This window comes from Mya arenaria, chromosome 4 (genome assembly GCF_026914265.1).
Source record: "Mya arenaria isolate MELC-2E11 chromosome 4, ASM2691426v1".
Classification (NCBI taxonomy): Eukaryota; Metazoa; Mollusca; class Bivalvia; order Myida; family Myidae; genus Mya; species Mya arenaria.
The window spans coordinates 24,480,726-24,503,063 of record NC_069125.1 but is presented as its reverse complement, the minus strand read 5'-3'; the positions used below and the strand labels follow the sequence as shown (position 1 = coordinate 24,503,063).

At 35.6% G+C, this 22,338-nt stretch overlaps 1 protein-coding gene across 1 annotated transcript in view; it reads left to right on the top strand.

The window, feature by feature from the left end:
* Positions 1-18: 18 nt before the first annotated feature.
* LOC128232045 (zinc finger CCCH domain-containing protein 13-like) overlaps positions 19-22,338 on the top strand; it is a 28,558-nt gene continuing 6,238 nt past the window's right edge. The window contains exons 1-20 of the mRNA XM_052945385.1: positions 19-113; positions 3,114-4,727; positions 5,049-5,127; positions 5,721-5,810; positions 6,568-6,811; positions 7,149-7,360; positions 8,123-8,205; positions 8,554-8,922; positions 10,003-10,145; positions 10,936-11,138; positions 11,455-11,688; positions 12,575-12,623; positions 14,103-14,318; positions 15,378-15,490; positions 15,870-15,953; positions 17,931-18,335; positions 18,878-19,164; positions 19,717-20,256; positions 20,996-21,135; positions 21,596-21,742. Coding sequence (XP_052801345.1) covers positions 3,116-4,727; positions 5,049-5,127; positions 5,721-5,810; positions 6,568-6,811; positions 7,149-7,360; positions 8,123-8,205; positions 8,554-8,922; positions 10,003-10,145; positions 10,936-11,138; positions 11,455-11,688; positions 12,575-12,623; positions 14,103-14,318; positions 15,378-15,490; positions 15,870-15,953; positions 17,931-18,335; positions 18,878-19,164; positions 19,717-20,256; positions 20,996-21,135; positions 21,596-21,742 — 5,250 coding nt within the window. The 5' untranslated portion in view covers positions 19-113; positions 3,114-3,115. The remainder of the gene's footprint in view (positions 114-3,113; positions 4,728-5,048; positions 5,128-5,720; positions 5,811-6,567; positions 6,812-7,148; positions 7,361-8,122; positions 8,206-8,553; positions 8,923-10,002; positions 10,146-10,935; positions 11,139-11,454; positions 11,689-12,574; positions 12,624-14,102; positions 14,319-15,377; positions 15,491-15,869; positions 15,954-17,930; positions 18,336-18,877; positions 19,165-19,716; positions 20,257-20,995; positions 21,136-21,595; positions 21,743-22,338) is intronic.

The following is a 22,338-nucleotide window of genomic DNA, read 5'->3' as shown; positions in this document are numbered from 1 at the left end:
TCACAAGGGAGGCTACTACTACAATCCGTTGAGTAGGGAGCTTGTCAAAACTAGTCTGAGTCTAATATGTTTTATTTAAATTTGCATTTATCAATTTAGGAATCAAGTAAAAGGTAATTGCATTAGATAGCCACAAGTGTTGGGCTTCCTCCTAATGATATGTTTGATCAATTCCAGCTGTGTTTCATACGAAACGTCGTATGCGTTGATGATTTGTTTTTACCCCACCCATCTTTCTCCCATCATTTATTTAACTGATTTAAAATTTAAACTTCATGGCTATGATAAAATCATTAATGGCTTAAAGATTTTCATGGATTCATTAACATGATATAAATCAGGAAAAAAATCATCAAAAGTATGAGAAAGAGTTTGTGGCCTGACTGGAGTTTGAACTAAGATCTAGGATCTATGTACTGTAGTCCAAATAATTGTACGTTGACAGATTTTTTTTTAGATTTTTGATATGGCAAATCCTTCACGTACAAATTGTTTAGTATCAAAAGTGGGTAGTTGTTCCGATCAGGATTCCGGGTTAAAGCATATATAGCGTCTATAAAATATCATAAAAACAAGAAATATTACCAGAAAATGTTATTTTATATTAGTTCTGTACACAAAAAATAAATATCCAACATCTGATTATGAGTTTGACGGCTTTTCTTCATTTCATTCTGTCAAAACATATACATGAAGGGCACCTGCAAGTCTTTAGGGCACAGTTTTAAATCGCTCGGAAAATTTCGGCCTTGGCCGAGTTGTTACGATTGTATAAAGAGGTCTATCTCGAAGCTTTGTCGGAGGAGGCCGAGTTATTACCATTGTATCGAGTTGTTCCCCTTCGCATACATGTAATTGTTGTTTGTGTCAGTCAACTTTCGTTTTATTGGAAAGGTAAACAACTTGTTTTTATGCATTAAATGCTTGTTTAGTGCAAAATAACATTTCACTTACATGGTAAAATATGAATATTACTCTTTATGATCAATTTCAACAATAAAATACTTCACTTAAAACAATTTCAATATTTTCAAAACACCCCCGTTTTTTGCACATTCCCGTTTAGACGTTAGGGATTGGAAGAATCCCGTATAACACGTCTATTATTTTAGACTAGGATCTATGCAGGTTGAAACCAAAAGCAAGGCAGATACAATACTTGTTTGTTTTGTACTAAGTTACAGGTCCCATTGACTGTCAAAATATCTGCAGGCATTACTAGTGTTTAGCTCGACTATTTGAAGAATAAGGCTGAGAGCTTAGCCACAATAATACACGTTTAGGGAACTTTTTTAACATTTGGATATTCATTTTGTTCCCTAAAACGCCACAAGTCGACTGATTCATACCAATGTCAAATATATTTTTCAATTGTAACTCCACAATATTTAACATTATTAAATAAAAACACAGAAGTTACAAATGAATTATTTTGAGCCAATACCTTTCTCTTAATACACTTAGTGTTTCATGAAACAAAAATTCAGATTGATCTGTCAACAAAGCATTGCCATTTTTGATCTACCTAGCAGGTGCCCGTTATCTTCGGCACAATATACTTAGTGCAGGGATCTGTCTTTCTTGGCTAGGAAAACAACAAGTGGGATATGGATGCGCAGAGTCGCCTAAACAAAAATTGTCAATGACTCTGAAGCGGCTTTTTATATGGACTAAAGGAGATCTATACTACCCATCCTGGCATCGGCGTCACTCTTTGATCTATGTTTTGCATGTTAGCACCCTTGAAGATATTTTTTAATCAAATTCATCATATTGTATTAAAACTTAAAATATTTGATCCTTACTTTCAAACTTACTCAAATTATGAAGTTAGATAATATATATTATTTTGAATGTAATGCAAATTATTGCCCTTAATTATTTGACTTTCAAAATTCTAGTTCAGGTTTTGTATGTAGATTGATATCTCATTAACTACTTGATGTTTAATGTATTGAGACCTTATACAACGGAACTCAACAATCCAAAGTACTTCACATCAAGTAAGATAACTGTATTTTGCATATTATGCAAATTTTGCCCCTTTATTATTTGATTTAGAAGTTCTTGTTTTGCATTATGTACCCACATTTCAGCAACTACTTCATTTATTGCATTGAAATTTTAAACAAGGATTCTCAACCATCCATCATACTTTAAAATAAATAGTAGCTTTATTTGTGCAATGTCAATATTTCAAGTTAGATTACTCTATTTTGCATATATGATGCAAAATATGGCCATTTATTATTCAGTTTAAAATTATGGTTAAGATTTGCAATTAATCTTATTATACAGTTTCACCAGAACATTGCTATACTTAAAATTAAAAACAGCGAAATAGTCGAGTGCACATAAAATTAAAAACAGCGAAATAGTCGAGTGCACTGTTTATATGTAACAGCTCTTGTTATACTTGTGACATTGGAGAGAGAGAGTGACAGGGTTTATCTCCTTAATTGACCCCTAGTTCTGCAAGCGGACACCACAACTGTGTTGTTAATTACATGTAGAATTCCCATGGAAGGAACTGTGCCTTATATAATTACCGGTATAAGTGTTCACCTGGCACAACAGTCAGATTAAATGTCAGTGAGTGGCTTGGTCATGTTATTTCTGACACAATCTTTGTTGTTAAAGCTTGCAATCAGAAATGCTGACTGTACTGTAAGATATATTATTATAAATTGTTCTGGTTTCAGAAAGGCAACATTTCATAAGCAACTTGAATGATAGATCTCTTTTACTGATATAAATAAATGCACAACTTGTGTCCAATATCTCTTGCTAGGTTTTATGTTTAAGTATTGTCTATAAATCATAATATGTACCGTAAATGACTGGTTATAAGACGATAGGGGTTATAAGATGCAGGCAAAAAAATCTGTGAAAAACTCAAGAACAAAACTTTTAATCTATGTTTTGGGTTTTAGGATGCATAGAAAAAATGTTAAAATCGTCTGCCAATATCGGCCACCATGTTTGTTGACAGTGACGAAATTTTTGTTATACGTGAAAATGGCGATGGTTATTTTAGACCATACAATACTAATACAAAGCAAAATATTCTCTCTCTGACTGTGTATCTTGAACAACCAATGGATCTGTTGCAGGAATGAGTACTGCTTCAGCTGAGGTAGCTGGGACCCAAGAGGAGGAAGGCACTGTTGTTGAACATGGGGAAAGGGACATTACTCCAGGGGAATCTTCAGATGGTGGGGCATCAGGTCAGGTGTCAGAAAGTGAGAGATCATCAGAGGTCAGCAAAACAGCTGGCCAAGAGAAGGGATTGGGAGATGGAGCAGCTGATCTGGACAAAGATATTGATGCCATGATTGATATCAATGTTCAGAATGGTCAAGTAGATCCTGATGATTGGAATATTGAGAATATCAATGTAGACCTATCAGCCAGTTCAACTATAAATGTTCTTGTTCCCGAAAACGCTTCAGCTGATACTGGAATTGAACGAGACAGTGGTGGTGAAGTTGGTGCTGATAATGCAGCTGCTGGAAGAGATGTAACTGATGCAGCATCTGAAATATCTGTGACTAGTGATGCCACAGATAGTAGCTTATTAGCTGAAGCAGTTGTAAAAAAGGTCATAGATTCTGCTGTTAGCCTTATCAAAGCAGATCAGGTTGAAGAGGATGACACTACTGACAATACAGACGGAAATACTGCAATAAATGTTGCAAAGGTTGGGTTGTTTCAGTATGGGGCTGATTCTGACAAAGAAGAATCAGAAGAGACTGATGATGAGATTAGTGATGTTAGTGGTGGAGAAAATGGCAGTAAAGATGGTAAAGAAAAGTATGATCATTCTGGAGATACTGCTGTAGGTTTGTTCCAGTATGCTGATATGGAAGAAACTGATAGATCAAAAAGTCCTGAAGTTAGTGAATTGGATGAAAATGAAGATGAAGTTGTTGATTCAATGAATGATGAAGAAAAGGCTAACATAATGAAACTGTATGGTTTAGAAGATGTGGAAGAAGTTTCCCCAGCTTCGCCTAAATCAGCTTCATCGTCTGAAAATGGTGATGGCCAAAGTGCTTTTGAGAACAAGAAGGAAGAAACTGTCTTCGATGTTCAAAGACAAGTGTATGAACCACAAGCGAGATCCTTTTCTGTGAACAGAGATCCCAGTACAACTGATTCTTCTCCTAGACTGGATAGTCAGGAAGGGTTTGGTAAACCAGAGGGGAGAGAAAAGTCAGAAATAGATATTGAGCTAGAATTCAATGAGAAACACTTTGGTGACGAGCAAGAATTTGAACAAAGTATTGAAACTGAAAATGCAAAAAAGGCTTCTATGTCACCTCCGCTAGTTCAGTATGAATCTGTCACAGAAAATGGTAAATTCAGGATTATCAAAACTGCAAAAGATAGTGCAGGAATCAGAGTCGGAGCGGACTTGCTTTCACCAAAAGTGTCTCCAAAAACATCACCAAGAGACTCTGAACAAAGTGATGAAAAAAATGAAGTCAAATTGAACAAAAGAAGTGAATCTCATGACACTGTTGAGAGAAAGAAAGAGAAGGTTGCAGAAGTTGTTGAAGATGTTCTAGGAGCTGATAGAATCAATGTTGAATCTTGGAAAGTTGATGATAGAGGGAGGAGTGATTCCCACCAGCTGGAAACTGAATCGTCTTTGGACATGGAGAAAATCAGAGCTCTGCTTGCTAAAGAAAACCATCTAGATGAAGTTGGAAGGCCAGGCATAAGTAATAATCACACATTTTCTTTTTCTGTTTATTAGTCCTATGAGAAAATTTCTTTTTTCAATTTGTGTAACAAATTCCACAAATGCTGAGTTTATGTCCGGTTTGTTGTTTTCTGTTGATAAAATGGAAAAAAAATGTTTGCTTAAGTTAATATGGTTAATCTCCATATTATATAACTTAGGAGTAAAATGGTGAATCTATGTGGCTACGGATAGAGGAGTAAAAAGGAGTATTTATAAAGGAAAGGTTTAAAGCTAAGACATCTCTTTAATTATCTTTATATAAATAATCAGACACTTCATTTTTTAGTTTAATCTGCAGGTACAAGAGAAGATGGCAGTGGCCAGCGGGATTCTGGGAAGAGTCCACTGTCCCACGGGGAACATGCCAGGAAGGACAGGTATGTTGAATTTAGCCCACTTATAAAGACAGACCTGGTATTGGTGCCATGTCTATCACCATTAGCATTATGATTAATGGAAACTGTGTGCAAAAGCAGAAATTGAACACTAATAAAACAAAGAGGACTTGAGCTAGGTTTTAGAAAGGACAGGGAGAAAAGGACAAATTGTGTCAGGCTTTGAAGAATTTGAACTTTAAGAAATTTTTATTTATATATACATGTATATCTGTCAAGTTTGTGTGAATTTATAATCAGATTTTAAGTTTTAATCATTATAGCAAAAGAAATACTTGATTATCTGAAGCATTTCACTCTATTAAGGCTAAAGGGTGCTCATGCTGGTCTTCATGGGAGCAGATGGGTGCTACCAAAAAGGAACAGGGTGCAGCAACCTTCCATAACTCTTTGTTAAAGCTCTAACATTTGTAGCATATTACTCTAGGGGATGTACTTTATGTATCTCATGGTCAATGTAGGAACTCATATTTCCAAGACACATCTATGAATTGTGAAAATATCATAACTAATAATCGTATTCAATGTTATTTATGTGGTACACCTACATGCTAATTATAAATGTTACTCTCTAGGTCTTATGAGAAGGATGAAAGTGACCGACTGGCATCAGACAGCCGATATCTGGAGGTCACTGATAGTCAGTACTTACAGGACACTGACAGGTAACAAATTGCCTACTGTTCGATATACACGCATCTATTAATCAAATCATTTTGTAAATTATCCATTTTCAATATAGATATTTAAAAATTGAATACATTGACATTGCAAGGTACTGTTCAAAGGCAAATAAGAAATTAAAGGTATTTTTCATTAGATTGAATAAGACTTATTTGATGAAATATCAGCCATCTGTTTTTATGCCCCAGAAAGTTGAAATATAGGATCCCCAATGTCCATCCGTCTGGTACAAAACATAATTCTATCAATAATTTCAATGACACATTTCTTTTGAAAACTTTGTCTTCACAATAACAGTTTGACCAAGGACCATTAAACTTAAGTGATAGGTTGTCATTGACTTGAAGATGCCAAATTGATTATTGTGTCAGTAGGTCAAAGGTCAATGATTATTGCATTTTGTAATTGTTTACATCAGTCTCTGAATCTCAGTGATAAAATGGCTATGACTGAGAACTGTAAATGAGTGCCTTTTGATTTATGCATTGCATAAACTAATTCATTGATTTTCGGCTGTGTTGTCTTATTTTTGCTATTTCTTCATTATTCTTATACGTCAAATGGCAATCAATCTGACAATGCCAATTAGATTGATTTTTCACGTTCCTGTGACAGTTCTTGGTGTCTATAAATGATGTTAAAAATTAGTGTAGGAAGTTAGAGCACTTAGGGATTGCAAACAAAATCAGTTTTTTGGTTGTAATTGGTTCATAAATCTGTGTACATGTATGTTTCTAGATACGCATCCTATGACAGTACTAGAGATTCTAGCCGGTTCCAATCCACTTATGAGGAGGAGCTGTTAAGACGAGCATATGACCGGGTACCAGATACTACAGGAAGTCGAGACATCACAGGAAGTAGGGATGTCACAGGAAGTAGAGACATTACAGGAAGTAGGGACACCAGTAAAAACTCTGCCCACTCTAGGTCACATGACTCAGGGGTCATACCAGGTTTCAAGACACTGCAGCAGCAACAGGTAAACCTGGCTTATTTGTAAGTTTAGTTCTTTTTAAAAAGAGCTCTCTTTCCCATTTCCCCTTATATTAGAATATAAAGTGTAATTTTCGAACACATCCTTTTCCAGAAGATGATTGAAGTTGACTGTTTACTGAAGACTAGATAATTACATTTTTTAGGTCAATTATTTTTAATCTTAATAATTATATTTTTAATTTTAATAATTATTGTCATTGTCTTTCATGCTATAGTATTCTTATTGAAAACATCTTGATGTTGTCGTGCAGTGTAGATATGTGTAACATGTATTAATGGGAATTACTGAAAAAAATATCTTGTCATATTCTTGTTTGCAGGCCAAGTGGACAGACATGTTTGAGACTCTGGAAAACGATCATCGTCGAGACTTGAGATCACAGTATGATCGACACCAGTATAACATTCAACGTCTACAACAGCAGATGGAACATGAGCTCCAGAAACAACACTCTGCCATTCGGAAGAAACTTGATATACACAAGGAAGCACTGGCTGGCATGTCGCCTGATGAGCAACTTGAAACGAGGAGGTATGTTCATACATATATCGATGGCCTAAAGTCTAAATACCAAAGCTGCATTTTTTCCAGTTTCAGAATTTTTACATCACTAAAATTTAAAAGGCGAGCTGCATCTAATTGCAAAATACCGAAGAATTAGTCCAATGAGAAAATGGTATCATGTGATCAAAATGTCCAAAAGGAGCAGAAATGCTGAACCTTCAGATATTGTAACTTCAAAAATTGTAACTTGGGCATTTTGTAAACAAATATTATGTGATCAATTTACCAATACAATTCCAAACATGTTGCTAATGAAAATTTGTGATTTTGTTGCTTCTGCTTTTTGAAGTGAGGCCATGCATTTAAAAAAGGACAATTACAAAAGATTTTAGGTTTTTGTTAATATTTTCTAAAATGAAACAATTGCGTCAACAGCACATGTCATACTCGGTTATTGCTTGTAACCTTTGTACCCCATTATGAAAACTCATCCTGAAGAGAATGTGTTTAAGTGCAAGGTTTGAATAATTAAGTTGAAGGACATGAAAGATTTACTGAGTAATTTATTACTAAGTGGCTAAGTTTGCATGTACATGTTGGAACCGATTGAGTTTAGAAAACAACATCACTGTAATTCTAGATCTCGTTCATTGATGCTGATGTTATTTCTATATGCAGTTATTGAATCATTGAACTAGGGTGACTAATTTTATGAATAAAATGTTGAATTATTTGTCATCTTTGGTGATAATGGCAAATGGAGGTGTAGAAAATGATACTATCTTGTAGATATCACAGTCATGAAGGTGGGGTCCCCTCAGATGTTAGAACAAGGTCACCTGATATGTCAAGGTCATCCGGCGAAAAATCAGGTAAAGATTTATAAGGGCATATTTTATTTATGCAAAGTTAGAAGACAATTTAAGATTCAATAATTTAATTAAGATTTAATTTAAGATTAAATGTTAAGTTTAAGTTTCACATCTTTGTTCAAAGGAACCATTTACTTAAAATTAAAAAAAACAACACTCACACTCTGAATTCAGAATACCCGTTTACTATTTATTGAATGTTGTACAAAAACTACTTCACGTTAAGTTGGTAATACAAGATACAACCATCTTTATGTAATGTCAGGTATATATATTAACAAAAAAGTTTTTTTTAATGATATAACTATTAAGATTTAATATTTACCAAATAATTGTTTATTCTTACAGGTAGAGATAATGTAACAGCCCTTAGAAATTCATTTGAGTCCAAATCCTGGCGTGAAATTTACCAGGAGATGAGAGATGAAGTTGATAGAACCCCTTCCCCACGATCTGCCAGGCGTTCACCTGACAATGACCTTGAAAGTAGCCTAGGAAGGCCACAACAATCAGGACGAAGGTCACCTCCCAGAGGTCGCATTGAAAGGTCACGGTCACCCAGTGGGGAAGGGTCGAGCAGAGAGAGGTCGTATGATAGAGAGACAATAGGTGTGAGTGCTAAATATTTCAAAGGTGAAAGGGAAAGGTCGTTGGAGCCTGAAAGAAGTAGGGAAAGGTCACCGGAAGGGCAAAGGTCAAGGTCAGAGAAAAGCAGAGGTAATACTTTTGAGTTGCTTTATCTACCTTACAGTTGTTTAAAACTCATAAATTTATTACGGAAAACACTGCAATATAATTTCAATCTGAATTCCAAATACTAATAAATACATTTTTAAGAATAGAAATGATGGCAGATCCCTTATAACTTGGGATGCAAACGAATGGCAAAACTGATATTCGAATATTCGATAATTCTTTCGATCGAATATTCGAATATTCGCTTACCAAAATACATATTTTAAAAGATGTAGTTAACTACTATAATAATTTGCTAAAGTAATAGCCGGGGCATTTTTGCCCTACTTTGTCATTGCCAGTACGCGCGGCGGATTACAATTTACCCAAATGAGCCTTTGATTTATTTTTCATTTTTAGGACGAAAAAAGCAATACATTATGAACAAGCAAAAAAGAAAATCAAATTATTTCAATTCCGTAGCCTTCACATTTCTAAACAATGTGAAATTAGATGGATTCCAAGTCAAATAGCGTTTTGCACCAATGGAAACTAAAAACAAATGTGGATTTGATCATCTATGGTACAACAATAGCGGAAATGTATCCTAAAACGCTATATTATACATTTACATTTCAATGCACGAACATTGTAACAAAACATGGAAGACCGTTTTAAGCACATACATATAACAACATTATTGTAGCACATGGCATTAATATCATCACGGCCATTTGAGCTATGTTGCACAACTTAATTTGCAGCCAAGACAACACATTGGTGTTAAAGCCGATTCCTAGCCAGTATTGTAACATTGGGGTGACTCTTTATAGTACCCGACGATATGTCCCTAAATGACATATGACATGTGTTTTGTATTCTCATCACATTCACACCTCTGGCATTAGGGGCCAGTTGTTGTAAAAACGGTGCCAGTCGTTGTAAAAACAAGACAAACTAACTTTATAAACAAAAACAGTGTTGTAGGCAAAAGATTTTTTATTCTTTTTTTTTTGCACTAATTTTTCGAATATTCGAATACCGTTTTTGACATTCGAATACCAAACGTTTGATCGAATATTTGCATCCCTGCTTATAACCCATGCAATTTCTTTTGGACAGATTCAGTGTCTCCCCATGTCAAAGACCTGTTGGACACTCTCAATGATAGTCGGTCCAGCCTGAGGGGCCTCCAAGAGGGGGATCTTGCCACAGAGAGGCCCAGAGCAGGGGTCTACAGCAGTCCTATGCCCCTTATGGGCAGGGTAAGTCTTAGCAATAGTCAATCAAGCTTGCTGAGCCTCCCATAGTGGGAGAGAGGCCATGAGCAGGGGTATTTAGCAGGCACATCTTTGCAGTGCCTCCAAAAGGTGGATCTTTACACAGGGTGACCCAGTGCAGTGGTTTATAGCAGGCACTTTGCAATTAGGAACAGGGGAAGTAAATGCTTAATGATAGTCGTTAAAGCTTCCTAAGCCTCCAAGAGACAGATAGAGATCCAGAGCAGTGGTCTTTAGCAGTCGCTGGTCAATAAGGAAATGGTAAGTACACTCTTTTGATAATCAAGTGGGAGAGAGGCCCAGGCAGGCACATGCCAATTATGAACAGCAGAAGTACACTCTCAGTGATAGTCAGTCAAGCTTGAGGGGCCTGCCAGAGGGAGACAGAGACCGAGAGTAGTGTTCTTTAACAGGCACTTGCCAATTATGAACAGGGTTTGTACACTCCGAGTGATAGTTTATAAAGCTTGTGAGGCCTCCCAGACGGAGAGTGAGGCACAAAGAGGCTCAGAGTAGGGGTGCACTCCAATACCCCCTTTGTACAAGATGCGTACACTTGCAGTAACAGAATAGTTAAGAATCTAAGGTGATGTAGGTGTCCACCTCACACCAATATGGTTGTTGGTTTGAGGGGCGGATTTTATGGCCTCACAATGCACACCTGTACTGATTTATACACAAGTGTAAAACTGTTTAGAATAGAAATAGCTTGTTTCCCGTCATGTTTAATGAAAATGTGAAGAAAATTATTTTCAATATCCATGTTACCCATCAGATGACCCAAAGTGTCAGAGCCGAGCCAGTCTCCAGCAGTAGAGATACGACCCGAGATTCCACCCGCCTGACCCGGTCCCTGCATGAACCCGCGCACATCCCAGGATTCTCCATGGACAGGGCAGAGTTGTACGGAGGAGAAGATAGACGCAGGCAGGAACTGAACGACTCTGTCCGAAGTGATGACTCCCAGCTCTCGTATAAGTAAGGAATTCGCTAATTTTTCAAGATTTTGTACATGTATGAATATTAATAACTTTAGGATTCACAGTGTGAACAAATGAAAGCTGATGGTAAGGTTACTAAGGAAACATTTATGATTTCTTTACAGAGAAATTGTTGTTTGGTGCTTATGTAGATACTTCAAAAGTGAATTCTTAAATCTAATATTTGAAGAAATTCACAAGTCACTATTCAAGGTTCAGCATTTTTTTAAATTACAAAAATATTTATGCTTTGCTAACAGATAAAATCTCATCATACACCAAAGATAATTTTGTTCTCAACACTTCTATTTTAGCACACGCATTAACTTAAGAGAAAAACATGCCAAGCATCTTAACGACCTACGCGCCTACTATGAAGATGAGCTACGTGAGCTGAGACGAGCCCTCTCGGATGCGCTTGAAGGAACTACTGTGAGTGCTGACGTTTCAGTACATTCAACCGCACACTCACAGTTACTAGAGGCGGAAAACAAGCACCTGACGTCGCGTATACATGGCCTTGGGGAGGAGCTGGATAAATTGCATGAGTAAGAAACAGTATCTCTCACATAATGACCAAACAAAAATAATGTTGTGGCTCCTGTTAGATGTTGAAAAAACAGGCTAGGAAAGTTTGGGAAAATGTTTTATTTTTGAACAACTTATTGTGTACAAAGTATGTATATCATCATAATGTTTACATACATACACATTCTGACTTTATTCATTAATATTTAATATTACCACAAACAAAATACAATACAATACCAATTGTACCATCTTTTACAAATTTTAAAGAACAACAATAAGGGCGGGACTTAATTAAAAATGGAGTTTGTCCAGTAACCAGAACTACAACATTAGTTTCGTCTGGCCTAGTTTTATGCTAGAATAGCTTGTAGTTTGTGCATTATTTATAAAAATAAATAAATAATGATCGTGTTAGGTGTAAATAAATGATATGTTTGTTTCAAGTTTCAATTTTACTTTGTAAATTATAGCTAAATCGTTAAAAAATTCTTGTCCGACCATTCATGAATTTTATTCAAAATGTTTAGCGTATGTGGCGCACATATTCTATTTAAAAAAGTAATGAACTCCAAATGAATACAGAGTCTGAGTTGTTCATAACTTCTTCATCAGCTGAGTTATAAATAGCAATTTTGAAATCCAGATATTTCCGAACATTGATATCAAGATGTGACCATCAGATCTTATTTAAGTAAGACACTTTATTAGGAGTGTGTATTCACTATCTTAATATGGACGCAGAGCCTACAGATTCAAAACAAAAAGTAGAGTAAATGATCGTTTGTCCTTTTGATACCAGCCAATGTCAATTTATGTTTACTTATTTCAGTGGAAAATTGAAATATATTTAATTTATTTAAATAAAAGAGGCTTCATTTATTTCACTCTCCTGTGTATTTACAGGAAGCTAAGGACCATGGAACAGAAGAACGCTGGCCTTGAAAAGAGAGCAGTAAGTATTTAAATAAAGCTTTTGAAAGTTAGCTGGCTAGGAGAGATACATACGCAGGGGAAAAATGGTGAGAAAAATTCAGGTGAAATCTGATTTCATTTTCAAGATATAAATTCAACATCTTTCTGATTTCAGCCTGTAATGGACTTTGAAGTTATTGTAAAAATCTTAATATGTTCTATAGTATGGGGCAATAATTTTAATCGTATTCTCAGGAGAATAACCGAGTTCTTTATTCTATAAATTTCGGTAATAATTAGAGTAGAAATGTGAAGAATGCTCACTTTAATGTTGACAAGCCATTGCAAATGACCTCATTAAATATGCTTGACTTAATCTGATTTTAATGAATAGATAACCTTCACTTAGGTTTAAATACTCCTGGAAGGTTAAAATACTCCCGCATGTTTAAATACTACCGGTAGGTTTAAATACTCCTGGCAGGTTAAAATACTACCAGCACTAGACATGATCATATCTCACACAGTTTCGATTCACATTGTCATTCACATAAGCCATATGATTTACTTTTGAATGTGATCCAGTTAACCACTAATCCCCGTATACATATAAATGCTGGGGAAAAGTGCCCTGTTCATTGTTGTTTATTGTTCCCAAAGGCATTTTTAAAATCAACAATTCTTCAAATTATTATGTTCACTTAATACATATGTTACTATATATAGTAACACATTTGGGATTTCATGATTATTTGCATGACTTAGCGATTATCAGTTTTGCAGCCCGGGCTGATTTTCGATTATTATTTTGCGGCCCGTAGAACTTTTTCACGTGAATTCAATGTTTGCCTTAAAATCAATTTAGGCGACTGCAAAATAATGTCCTGACTAAATATATCAAATTTTATTGATCTGCTGGAACATATTTATTATTTAAATCCTAAAGGAGGCAAACGTGAACGCAGGTTAGGAAAACATGCTAGTGTTTGATAACCTGTGTGGACTGTTGGGGCGGCGTTTGTTATTCTGCGTTGACATTCAAAACACAAAACTAAATGAGAATGCACAACTGGACGTGCAGGTAAACTTTAAAAGCAAACTTTAAAGTTGCAAAATAAGAAAAACAAACATATGTATTAAAGAGGTTAATACACGGTGTAGCCGGGCCGTTGCGTGAAAATTGGCCCTCATGCTCATAATATGCCTTGACTACGTCTCGGGCCATTATGAGTCACTCAGGCCAATTATCACTCAACGGCCCGGCTACGCCGTGTATTAACCTCTAAATTATTTTCCTCAAACATTTTGTCAATGGCCTGTTGTTATTCCTTCTTGTATAATTATTTTAGGATAGAAATCACCAGAAGCATTGTTAAAAGCCATTTCAAGCAGTTTTCATTTATCATTGATTTAAAAATCTGGATTTTTTCACAATTTAGTGTTACAAAAATGGGCCTTTGCCCAATTGACAAAAAATGGATAAAGAAAACACTTCACGTTTATTACATTGTACCTTCAGAGTGAATATGCAGCAGCCTACACTGACTCGAAGACAATGGGCATTCAACATCGAGCTCACATCGAGGAGTTACAGCGATATTGTCGGGAACGGGATGAGTTGATTAACGAGCTGGAATCCCGCGTGACATCTGCAGAGGATGGTGCGAAGCTGTATAAGAAGAATCTTGAGGAAGAGATGGAGCTTAGGAGACAGGATAAGATCTCTCTGCAAAGGGTAAGTATTTTACTATGCTGTATGGGTAAAACACATAGGAATGTTGATAGCCCAAGAATCCTTAATTTGAGCATGGAGCTTTGTCAGACTCTTAGTTTATGCAATGAAAGACAGTAATAATAAATGTGATTTAGGATCTCTTAATTATCCTGTTTCTGGAGTTTTCATTCAAACTTAAAACTTGATAATTAAAATCAAAAATTAATTATCTTTTTTTTGCCATTGAACTCTTATCTTATACACTGAATTTGTTCATTTTGACACGCACTTTTGAAATTGGGTAGGCTGACATATTCCCTTGCTAAAACTGTTGGTGTCTAACTCTTGCTGTAGCATGGTTCTGTTTCAAATGCCTCTTGAACTTGCCTTTTTAAATGTGGCAGAGTAGTTTTCAGGTCTCTTTTCATGAAATCTTAAATAATTTTGTTTAATTGGAAAAAAATGAAGTTTTTAGAAACAATAAGTGTAAAAATGTGAGTCTTCCTTAATTCCAAATAAATACAGTACCCTGTTCAGTATTTATGTTCAATATTTAGTCATTACAAAAGTCATTACTTCTGTTGTAAATTGGGAAAATTATGTAAGCCTTTAAATATGTGGGGTTGTTTTACTTTGATTTGCTTGCACGAGACTGCAGGACAAGTTTAGTATATCATGATGCAAGCAAAGAGAGGTGATACAAGCACCACATATCGACTGACTAACATATAGTATTACTAGTATATCTTTCATTTCGTACCTTAAATGTATTTGTTTTTAAATAGATAAAAACAATTATATCTCTTTTTATAAGCATTTAAATACATTTTATTGTTGTAATGTGCAAGTAGACTTGTCCATGTGCACTAGGATAACGTGTGATACTGAATCAGAAAACGACAGTGTATTACAAAATTTCTGTCTGGATGTCCGCATTTTATATCTAAATCATGCACTTTGTAAGACAGAAATTTATCAGGTATGAAATAAATGGACATACAAATGTAGATTTCAATGAAAATTTGACAAACTATAAAATAATATGATCCTATACTGGCATGCTTGTTGTTTTTACTCCAGATGGTTAATCGTTACGAGTCACTAGAGCAGGAGTTCAAACTTCTCCAGGAGACAATGTCGGCCACGGAGAACAAGCTATATGAGACGCGTACGGACGTTGTGGAGCTGAATAGGTGTGTAGTGTGTGATAATTACGTAGAAACATTCTGTGTGGACTTTGATTATTATTTAGAATCTTCTGTTAGAAATATTTTTGAAATGTCTGCATGGGGACATCTGAAAAAGTCTCTTACAGAGAAAGTAGAGCTTAATAGGTGTTTATTTATATAGTCTTTAATTTCCCAGTACATGTACATGCAGATAGGCATAGTAGTGCGCTCTTCAACTTAGTAATGCTGAATAGCTTTTGGCATGTTGGTCAAGCAGAAAAACAATACTATTTTCTTTGGCACATTGTAGGTGATCAAATGAAGTATGTATTAAAGTCTGATCTAAGTTCCACTAAATTTATGTAGTCAAATCGAAATAGGATTTTTTTGCGCTATATTTCAGAACCATATCAAAACTGGAACTTGAAAACAAGAGGCTGGGACGTGAAAATGACAACCTTCGACACAAAGTTACACAGTCACTCAAGTAAGTCCAACATATTATATGTGGTTAAAAATACATACCCAGCTTAAATGTGATTATTTGGCATATTGTTTTAGTTAAGTTGATACATGTTTTTCAAATTAATCTGTGTAGTTTATGTGTTGATGAACAGGATTAAAGATCAGGTTAATATGCAAGTAGAATCATAGAAAACGCAATTGTTTTAGAAATCAGCGAGTAACAAAGTACATAGGAAAAAGAAGAATATGCAAATAAATTAAAATGGACATGTAATAAATTGAAAATTTAAAATGGAAACTTAATTCCTCCAATTTGATGAACTTGATTTGGTAAATCTCAGTTGAAAATAGTTCCTAGTTTCTGTGATTGGCTGATCATGATGAAGGAACAAACGGAGATTATATGAGATACCCAATTTATTACAAAAGTGTGGATTAATACTCAATTAAATTAGACGTCTTAACTGTAACTTGTAATGTGTGAACAGTTTAAGTTTTTTTTTCACATCTTTTAAAGGCAATGATGAATTTTTTTTTATATATCTTCCGTGCAATTACAAATATCATCACAAAAACTTGTAAGATGGCTGAAACGTTGGTTTCATAAATTTGTGTTCAAGTTTGAGTCCTTCTTTGTATCTTTAGATGTAATTCATTGTAAGTTCTGCTTTACTAATGGACAGGGAGCATGTCGTTGTCAGGGACCCATGACCAATCCATTCTGTTGACACTTAATGTTGAACACCATTTCTGGGGAGTGAACTTAATGTTCACAGTATAGTCACACATGGGTGGCCAATGATGGATGTTTCAATGTACACTTCATTTAATTAAACTAATAAAAGTGCCATTTCTTTTTTCCTTTCCATCAAACAGAGTGTAAGTACAAGTCTGTACATGTATTTGTGAGCAGGGTTACACAGATATTGACAGAGTGGTAGATAGCCTGGGTTTGTGTAATGATATGAATAACATTTGTTGTATACTCAAATAGATATTCTGTTCTGATATGCTTTGTGCGTTAACATAATTAGTATAACATGTTTGGTACCATATCTATTTACATGTATGCAAACAATGGCCTGATTTTTCAGAAACTTTTTAAAGTTACCAGCGTGATTTACGACGTCGTTGTAGTTTTAAAGGTGAAATATTTAACGATGTGCTCATATATATAAATAAAACAAGAACAGTTGGAGCAGTTGTCTTTAATCTTGTTTGTAATACTGTGTGTATGTGCATCCTTGAAACCTCTAGAGCAATACAGATTTGAAAGCAAACTTGGAATTTATGTATTGTGTTCTGATCAAACTTGGAACATATGTATTGTGTTCTGATCTAACTTGGAACTTATGTACTGTGTTCTGATCAAACTTGGAACTTATATACTGTGTTCTGATCAAACTTGGAACTTATATACTGTGTTTTGATCAAACTCGAAAGAAATGTATGGTGTTCTGATCAAACTTGGACCCGTATACACTGACATACGCATATGTGTAGCGAATTCAACTGCTTTGGCCTCAGCTTTTCTTAATACTGCACCTGGTCAGTAGAGAAAAACAAAAGAGCATTGTCATTGCATGGGAGGCTTCTGTATCAATGTAGGTTTGGGGCACTTGGTATGTGTTTTAGATTGGCTTGGGTCAGGATATGCCTAAATACAAATGAAAGGATTTGGCTGCCTGAACTTGATCAAAATATTCGTCACTAAACTGACTAATTTTAATAGTCTCAAGTAATATATTCATATTATTTTCTGTATCAATGAATGATCAAATTTTGTCTCTATCAATGGTTTTATAAGCTTGTCCCTGCATTTTTCATTGTATTATTAATGTGTCCTTTATTAGGAGTTCTGAGTTTTCTGTTTCAAATGGATCATTTTTAAATAAAATATTGTTTTAACGGAATAGTTCAAGCCTTTTCTTCAATTTTATTGATATTTTGAACTATTAAATCCAGTGAAGAAATTATATCAAATGTGTTATCATTTCAGTCTGTCTACCCTCCATGACTCCTTTGGTGGCCCTGCCTCCCCAAGGGATGCCCATCCTGCAAGGAGATCAAAATCCCCACCCCCAACCAACATCAACCAATCACATTCCAGCAAAACCCCGCCAGAACCCACAACTGACCATCGGGTCCCAATGTTTGCCACAAGCATGAATGATTGGACTCCAATCATACAGAAGTCTAAAGGCAAAACTCCAACTTCTGCTGTAGACCGGTCTAGACTGGATAAATCTGGTTCTTCTAGCTTAACTGATCTAACTAGAGAACAGAGGAGTTCCAAATCAAAGAAGGTCGAAGAGTCACCATCATTGAAAGGGAGACAACCTTCAAAGTCAGCCAGATCAGCAAGGGAAGAAACTGTTTCATCAAGGGAGGATGTCTCTCACAGGTTAGTATGGATAGTTAATGTGAAATCAAGCAAAGACCCAGATTGGTGTTCCGTCGTTTTCATGGTACTTGTGTTTAAGTTATTTATAAATATAACTCTCAACGTTTATTTTCCTGGGGCGGTATTCATAAAACTTCTTAAGTCAACCTCCTAATTTCAGTATCTTTTCAGTCATATGAACTGAAAAATAAAGAATTTTCAGTACATTATTCTCATTGACCTTAATATTGAAATAAACAAACATACATTAATGTTATAAGCACTTATACATTTCTTTTCATTTGACTATGAAAATGTTAGGAAATTGACTTAAAGGAAATAACTTAAGATGTTTTATGAATACGACCCCTTAATGCTAAATAATAAATATGCATCGCTTTCAGTGCCATTTCCCAAAATTAAAATGACATCACAACTGGTCAAGATTTAGTGTAATAAACATGATTATCAGCAATCTTTATAACATAAGCTGAGTCTGTCATTGCTATACCTGTATAGTTTTAATATATGTTTATATGTGTAAGCAAATCTTTTATTAATAGATCACAGACAAGACCAAAAACCGCCCCTGAAGAGCCGACAAGAGACAGACCTCGACTAAGGGAGATAACTCCTCCAAGAGCCATGTCCCCGGCCAGTCAGGCCGACTCTGAGGTGTCTGATTACTCGCCCCTGCTCAAGGCTGAACGGGATCTTTATAAGCTACGAGATATGATGAGACAGGCTGTAGCAGTTAAACCATCATTTTCACCACCACCTTTGAAGCTGCAGAAGAAATTTTACGGCAGTGAACGGCCTAGCCAGAAGGATGAATATACACCTGAACTAGGTATGACTAGTGGTATTATTTGTTTGGAAAATTTACATCATTTACAGCTTTATTAGCTTTTTTTGTGTTATACTTTGAAGATATGAAGGTAATGTAATTTTTGGTGTTCGTCTTCTTCAGTGTTTTTGGCCCTGTCATGGAAACACTTTAATAATTGGCATTCATGTATTTGTATGAATGGCAATAACTCTTGTAATGTTAATTGCTGAGCATTACCCTTGATCTACTTGATAAAACGCAGAAAAGTGGCAGAATCCATTTGCTCTGCTTTTGATAATTTGAAGGTATCTAGTATTGGATATTATAGAATTTACTGCTTTGCAGTATTCTTAATAAGAATCGGCTGTCAGCCAAAATAGATGGAAATTTGGAAATATATGTGAAGTAGAGTAAGTAGTTGCCAGTCGGTCACATAAGTATTTGAGACGGTGCAACCAAAACTTTTTGAGAACCTTGGCTATGGGGAGGGATAATGCAGTTGACTTTATTGTAAAGGAATCAAGTCATTTAGATTGGACAAAGTGTTTTGGATACCTCTTTTTATTGTTACAGGTGTTGCAAGGGGAAGAAAGGAAAGCCCAGCCCTGTCAGGCCACGGCAAGTCCAAATCCAGCCAGACCCCGTCTAGAGCTGATAAGCCTAGTGGAGAAAAATCATCAAGCAGAAAATCTGGGTCCAGCAAGGGAGAAAAAGGGTCAGAGAAAGGATCCAAGTCTAGGGATCGGGGTGAAAGGGACAGGAAAAGGGATGATGAGAGGAAAAGGGATTATGAAAAGAATAGGGATTCAGAAGAAGGCAAAGTAAAGGCCAGGGAGAGGCAGAAGGATGAAGATAGCAGGGAAAGGAGTAAGGATGGCGAACCTACTAAATCTAAGGATAGAGATAGGAGAAGAGATCGAGGGGACAGTCCTGTGAGAAATGGTGATATTAATAGCTCTACGAGGTTTAATATCGACTTCAACGAGGATATGAAGACCGTGACGGTGACTCCAAGAAAGAGGGACAGCCAGTCCAATAAACAAAAGAATCTCAGTGAGGCCGGGGTCCAGACTAGAGACGGGGAACCAGGCAGGACAAATGGGGAAAGACAAGGTAAATGTAGTGACAGTTGTTATTTGGGACTCAGTTTTCATATTGTTTTTTCATGGATCCAAAAGCATTCTGTGTGTTGAATTGTTACGTAATGCCTGAAATTTAGTATTTAGTTTATATTAAGGAATATGATGGATATTAATTAATTAATGTTCTTAATCTAGTAGATTTCTAATGTAGCTTTTTAGCTAGGTTTTATAAAGGACAGGGTGCTGCAGCAAAAGGACAGGATACATAATTTCGTTTATGAATTTGTCAGAATAATTTTATAATTGTGTTTAATTGAAGTAATATTAGGTATCAATTGCCGAATATGTTGAGTCAGTTATGTAATTATAATCATGTAAGTTTAATAAAAACAAGTTATATATTTCATTATCTTAAGCATTTAATTCTAAGAAGGCAGAAGGGTGCCCATGCTGGTCTCCATGTTGACCGAAGGGTGCTACCAAAAAGGGACATGGTGCAGCACCCTGCCATAACTCTTAGCTGAAACCCTTTAATATCAAACATATTATTAATAACACACTAGAAATTGCTATTAGTAGGATTATTTTCTTTATTAAATCTGACAACAGTTATGACAATCAAAATGGTGCTATACAGTATAATTATATACAATGCATGCCTCTAAAATGGATTGTTGTTAAATTTTTGGCTACTGAGCTTGTCCTTGTAGTTTCCATTGTGTTAACAATATAATACACATAGTTGAAAAACATATCTTTCCCCATATAAGCAAATGATGGGGATTCCCAGGTGGCCAATACCTTGGATCTTATGAGGAACGGTCAACTGACCACTCGGCCAGGCTGGGAAAATGTCTACACTTCCATGGCTATACCTGCCCCCAGCCAGCAGCCCACAGCAAAAACCATGGTCAGTATGCATATCATGTATTATTATTAAGTATTGTTTCATAGACATAAGCTTGTACTCTGTGACCTTTGATTTATGAGAAATGATCAGTTAACCACTGTTGGCTTGATTTTCTCTTTGGCTCGAACTGGACCAATTTTGTTTTACTCTATGTAAGCCCCGCTTAGCTCGATTAGATTTTTCCGAGGCTGAAAGTATTTAAGTCAGTCCCTGGGATATCGAGCCAATGGGTTTCCACAGTATATAATTTTCTGCTTGTAGTCAAGAAAAACAAAAGGACACAGAGCAGGAAACATATTACTGAAACAATTCATGTATCTAAAGTAATAATAATTGTACTAGTTGATATAACGATGAACTGTATATGTTCAAGTTAACAATAAATGTTCTGTTCTGTTCTGTTCTGATATAAGTGTAATATCATCTGTACATGTATATTCACTAAACAAACTATCTCCAGGAGCAGAGAGTGACTGAACGTCTGCGTTCCATCGCTGAGATGGAAACTCGCTATGACGGTCTACAGGTGGAGAAAGTTCAGCTGGAGTCATCAATCAACAAGATCCCCATGCACGGACGCGTTGACAGACAAAATAGGAAGCATAAGGTAGGTTAGTTAAGGAAGTCCAGATATTGAACTGCAATAGCAGGTAAAGAAGAGAATAGTTGTTTGCTTCAGTGTAAGAACAAAATAATTTTACGAAGTGAGCACCAAAATCTATATTCCAGGAGAAGCGCAGGTGAAATATTTTGCACTGAAACCAACAATTTTTCTTTTTTACTATGAACCTATTAAGGATATAAAATGACATTTAATTGTAGGTTTCCAGAATAGCACACCAAATTGTATGCGAACGTAATGTCATTTTAGAAATGACTTCTTTGAAACAGTGAAATATATCAAAATACATGTCTTTTTTATTTTACTGATAAATATCTATAAATCACTTGAAAGCATCAAATATCAGGAGGATGAGAGTTGTCGAATGATAAAGGTGTCCACCTGTAATCCAGGAGATTGTGAGCACTCACCCAGGGTACATTCTCATGTACTCTCAAAAAGAACATCAGTACAGGTTTCTATCTAGATCCAGACTCGAGCTTGATGCTATAAGCTATCAGCTTTTGTCATTGTCCGGCTAGAAAATATTACTTTGAACAAAACTAGAAAGTAAATGTCTATTGTGTAATTTGAAATACTTT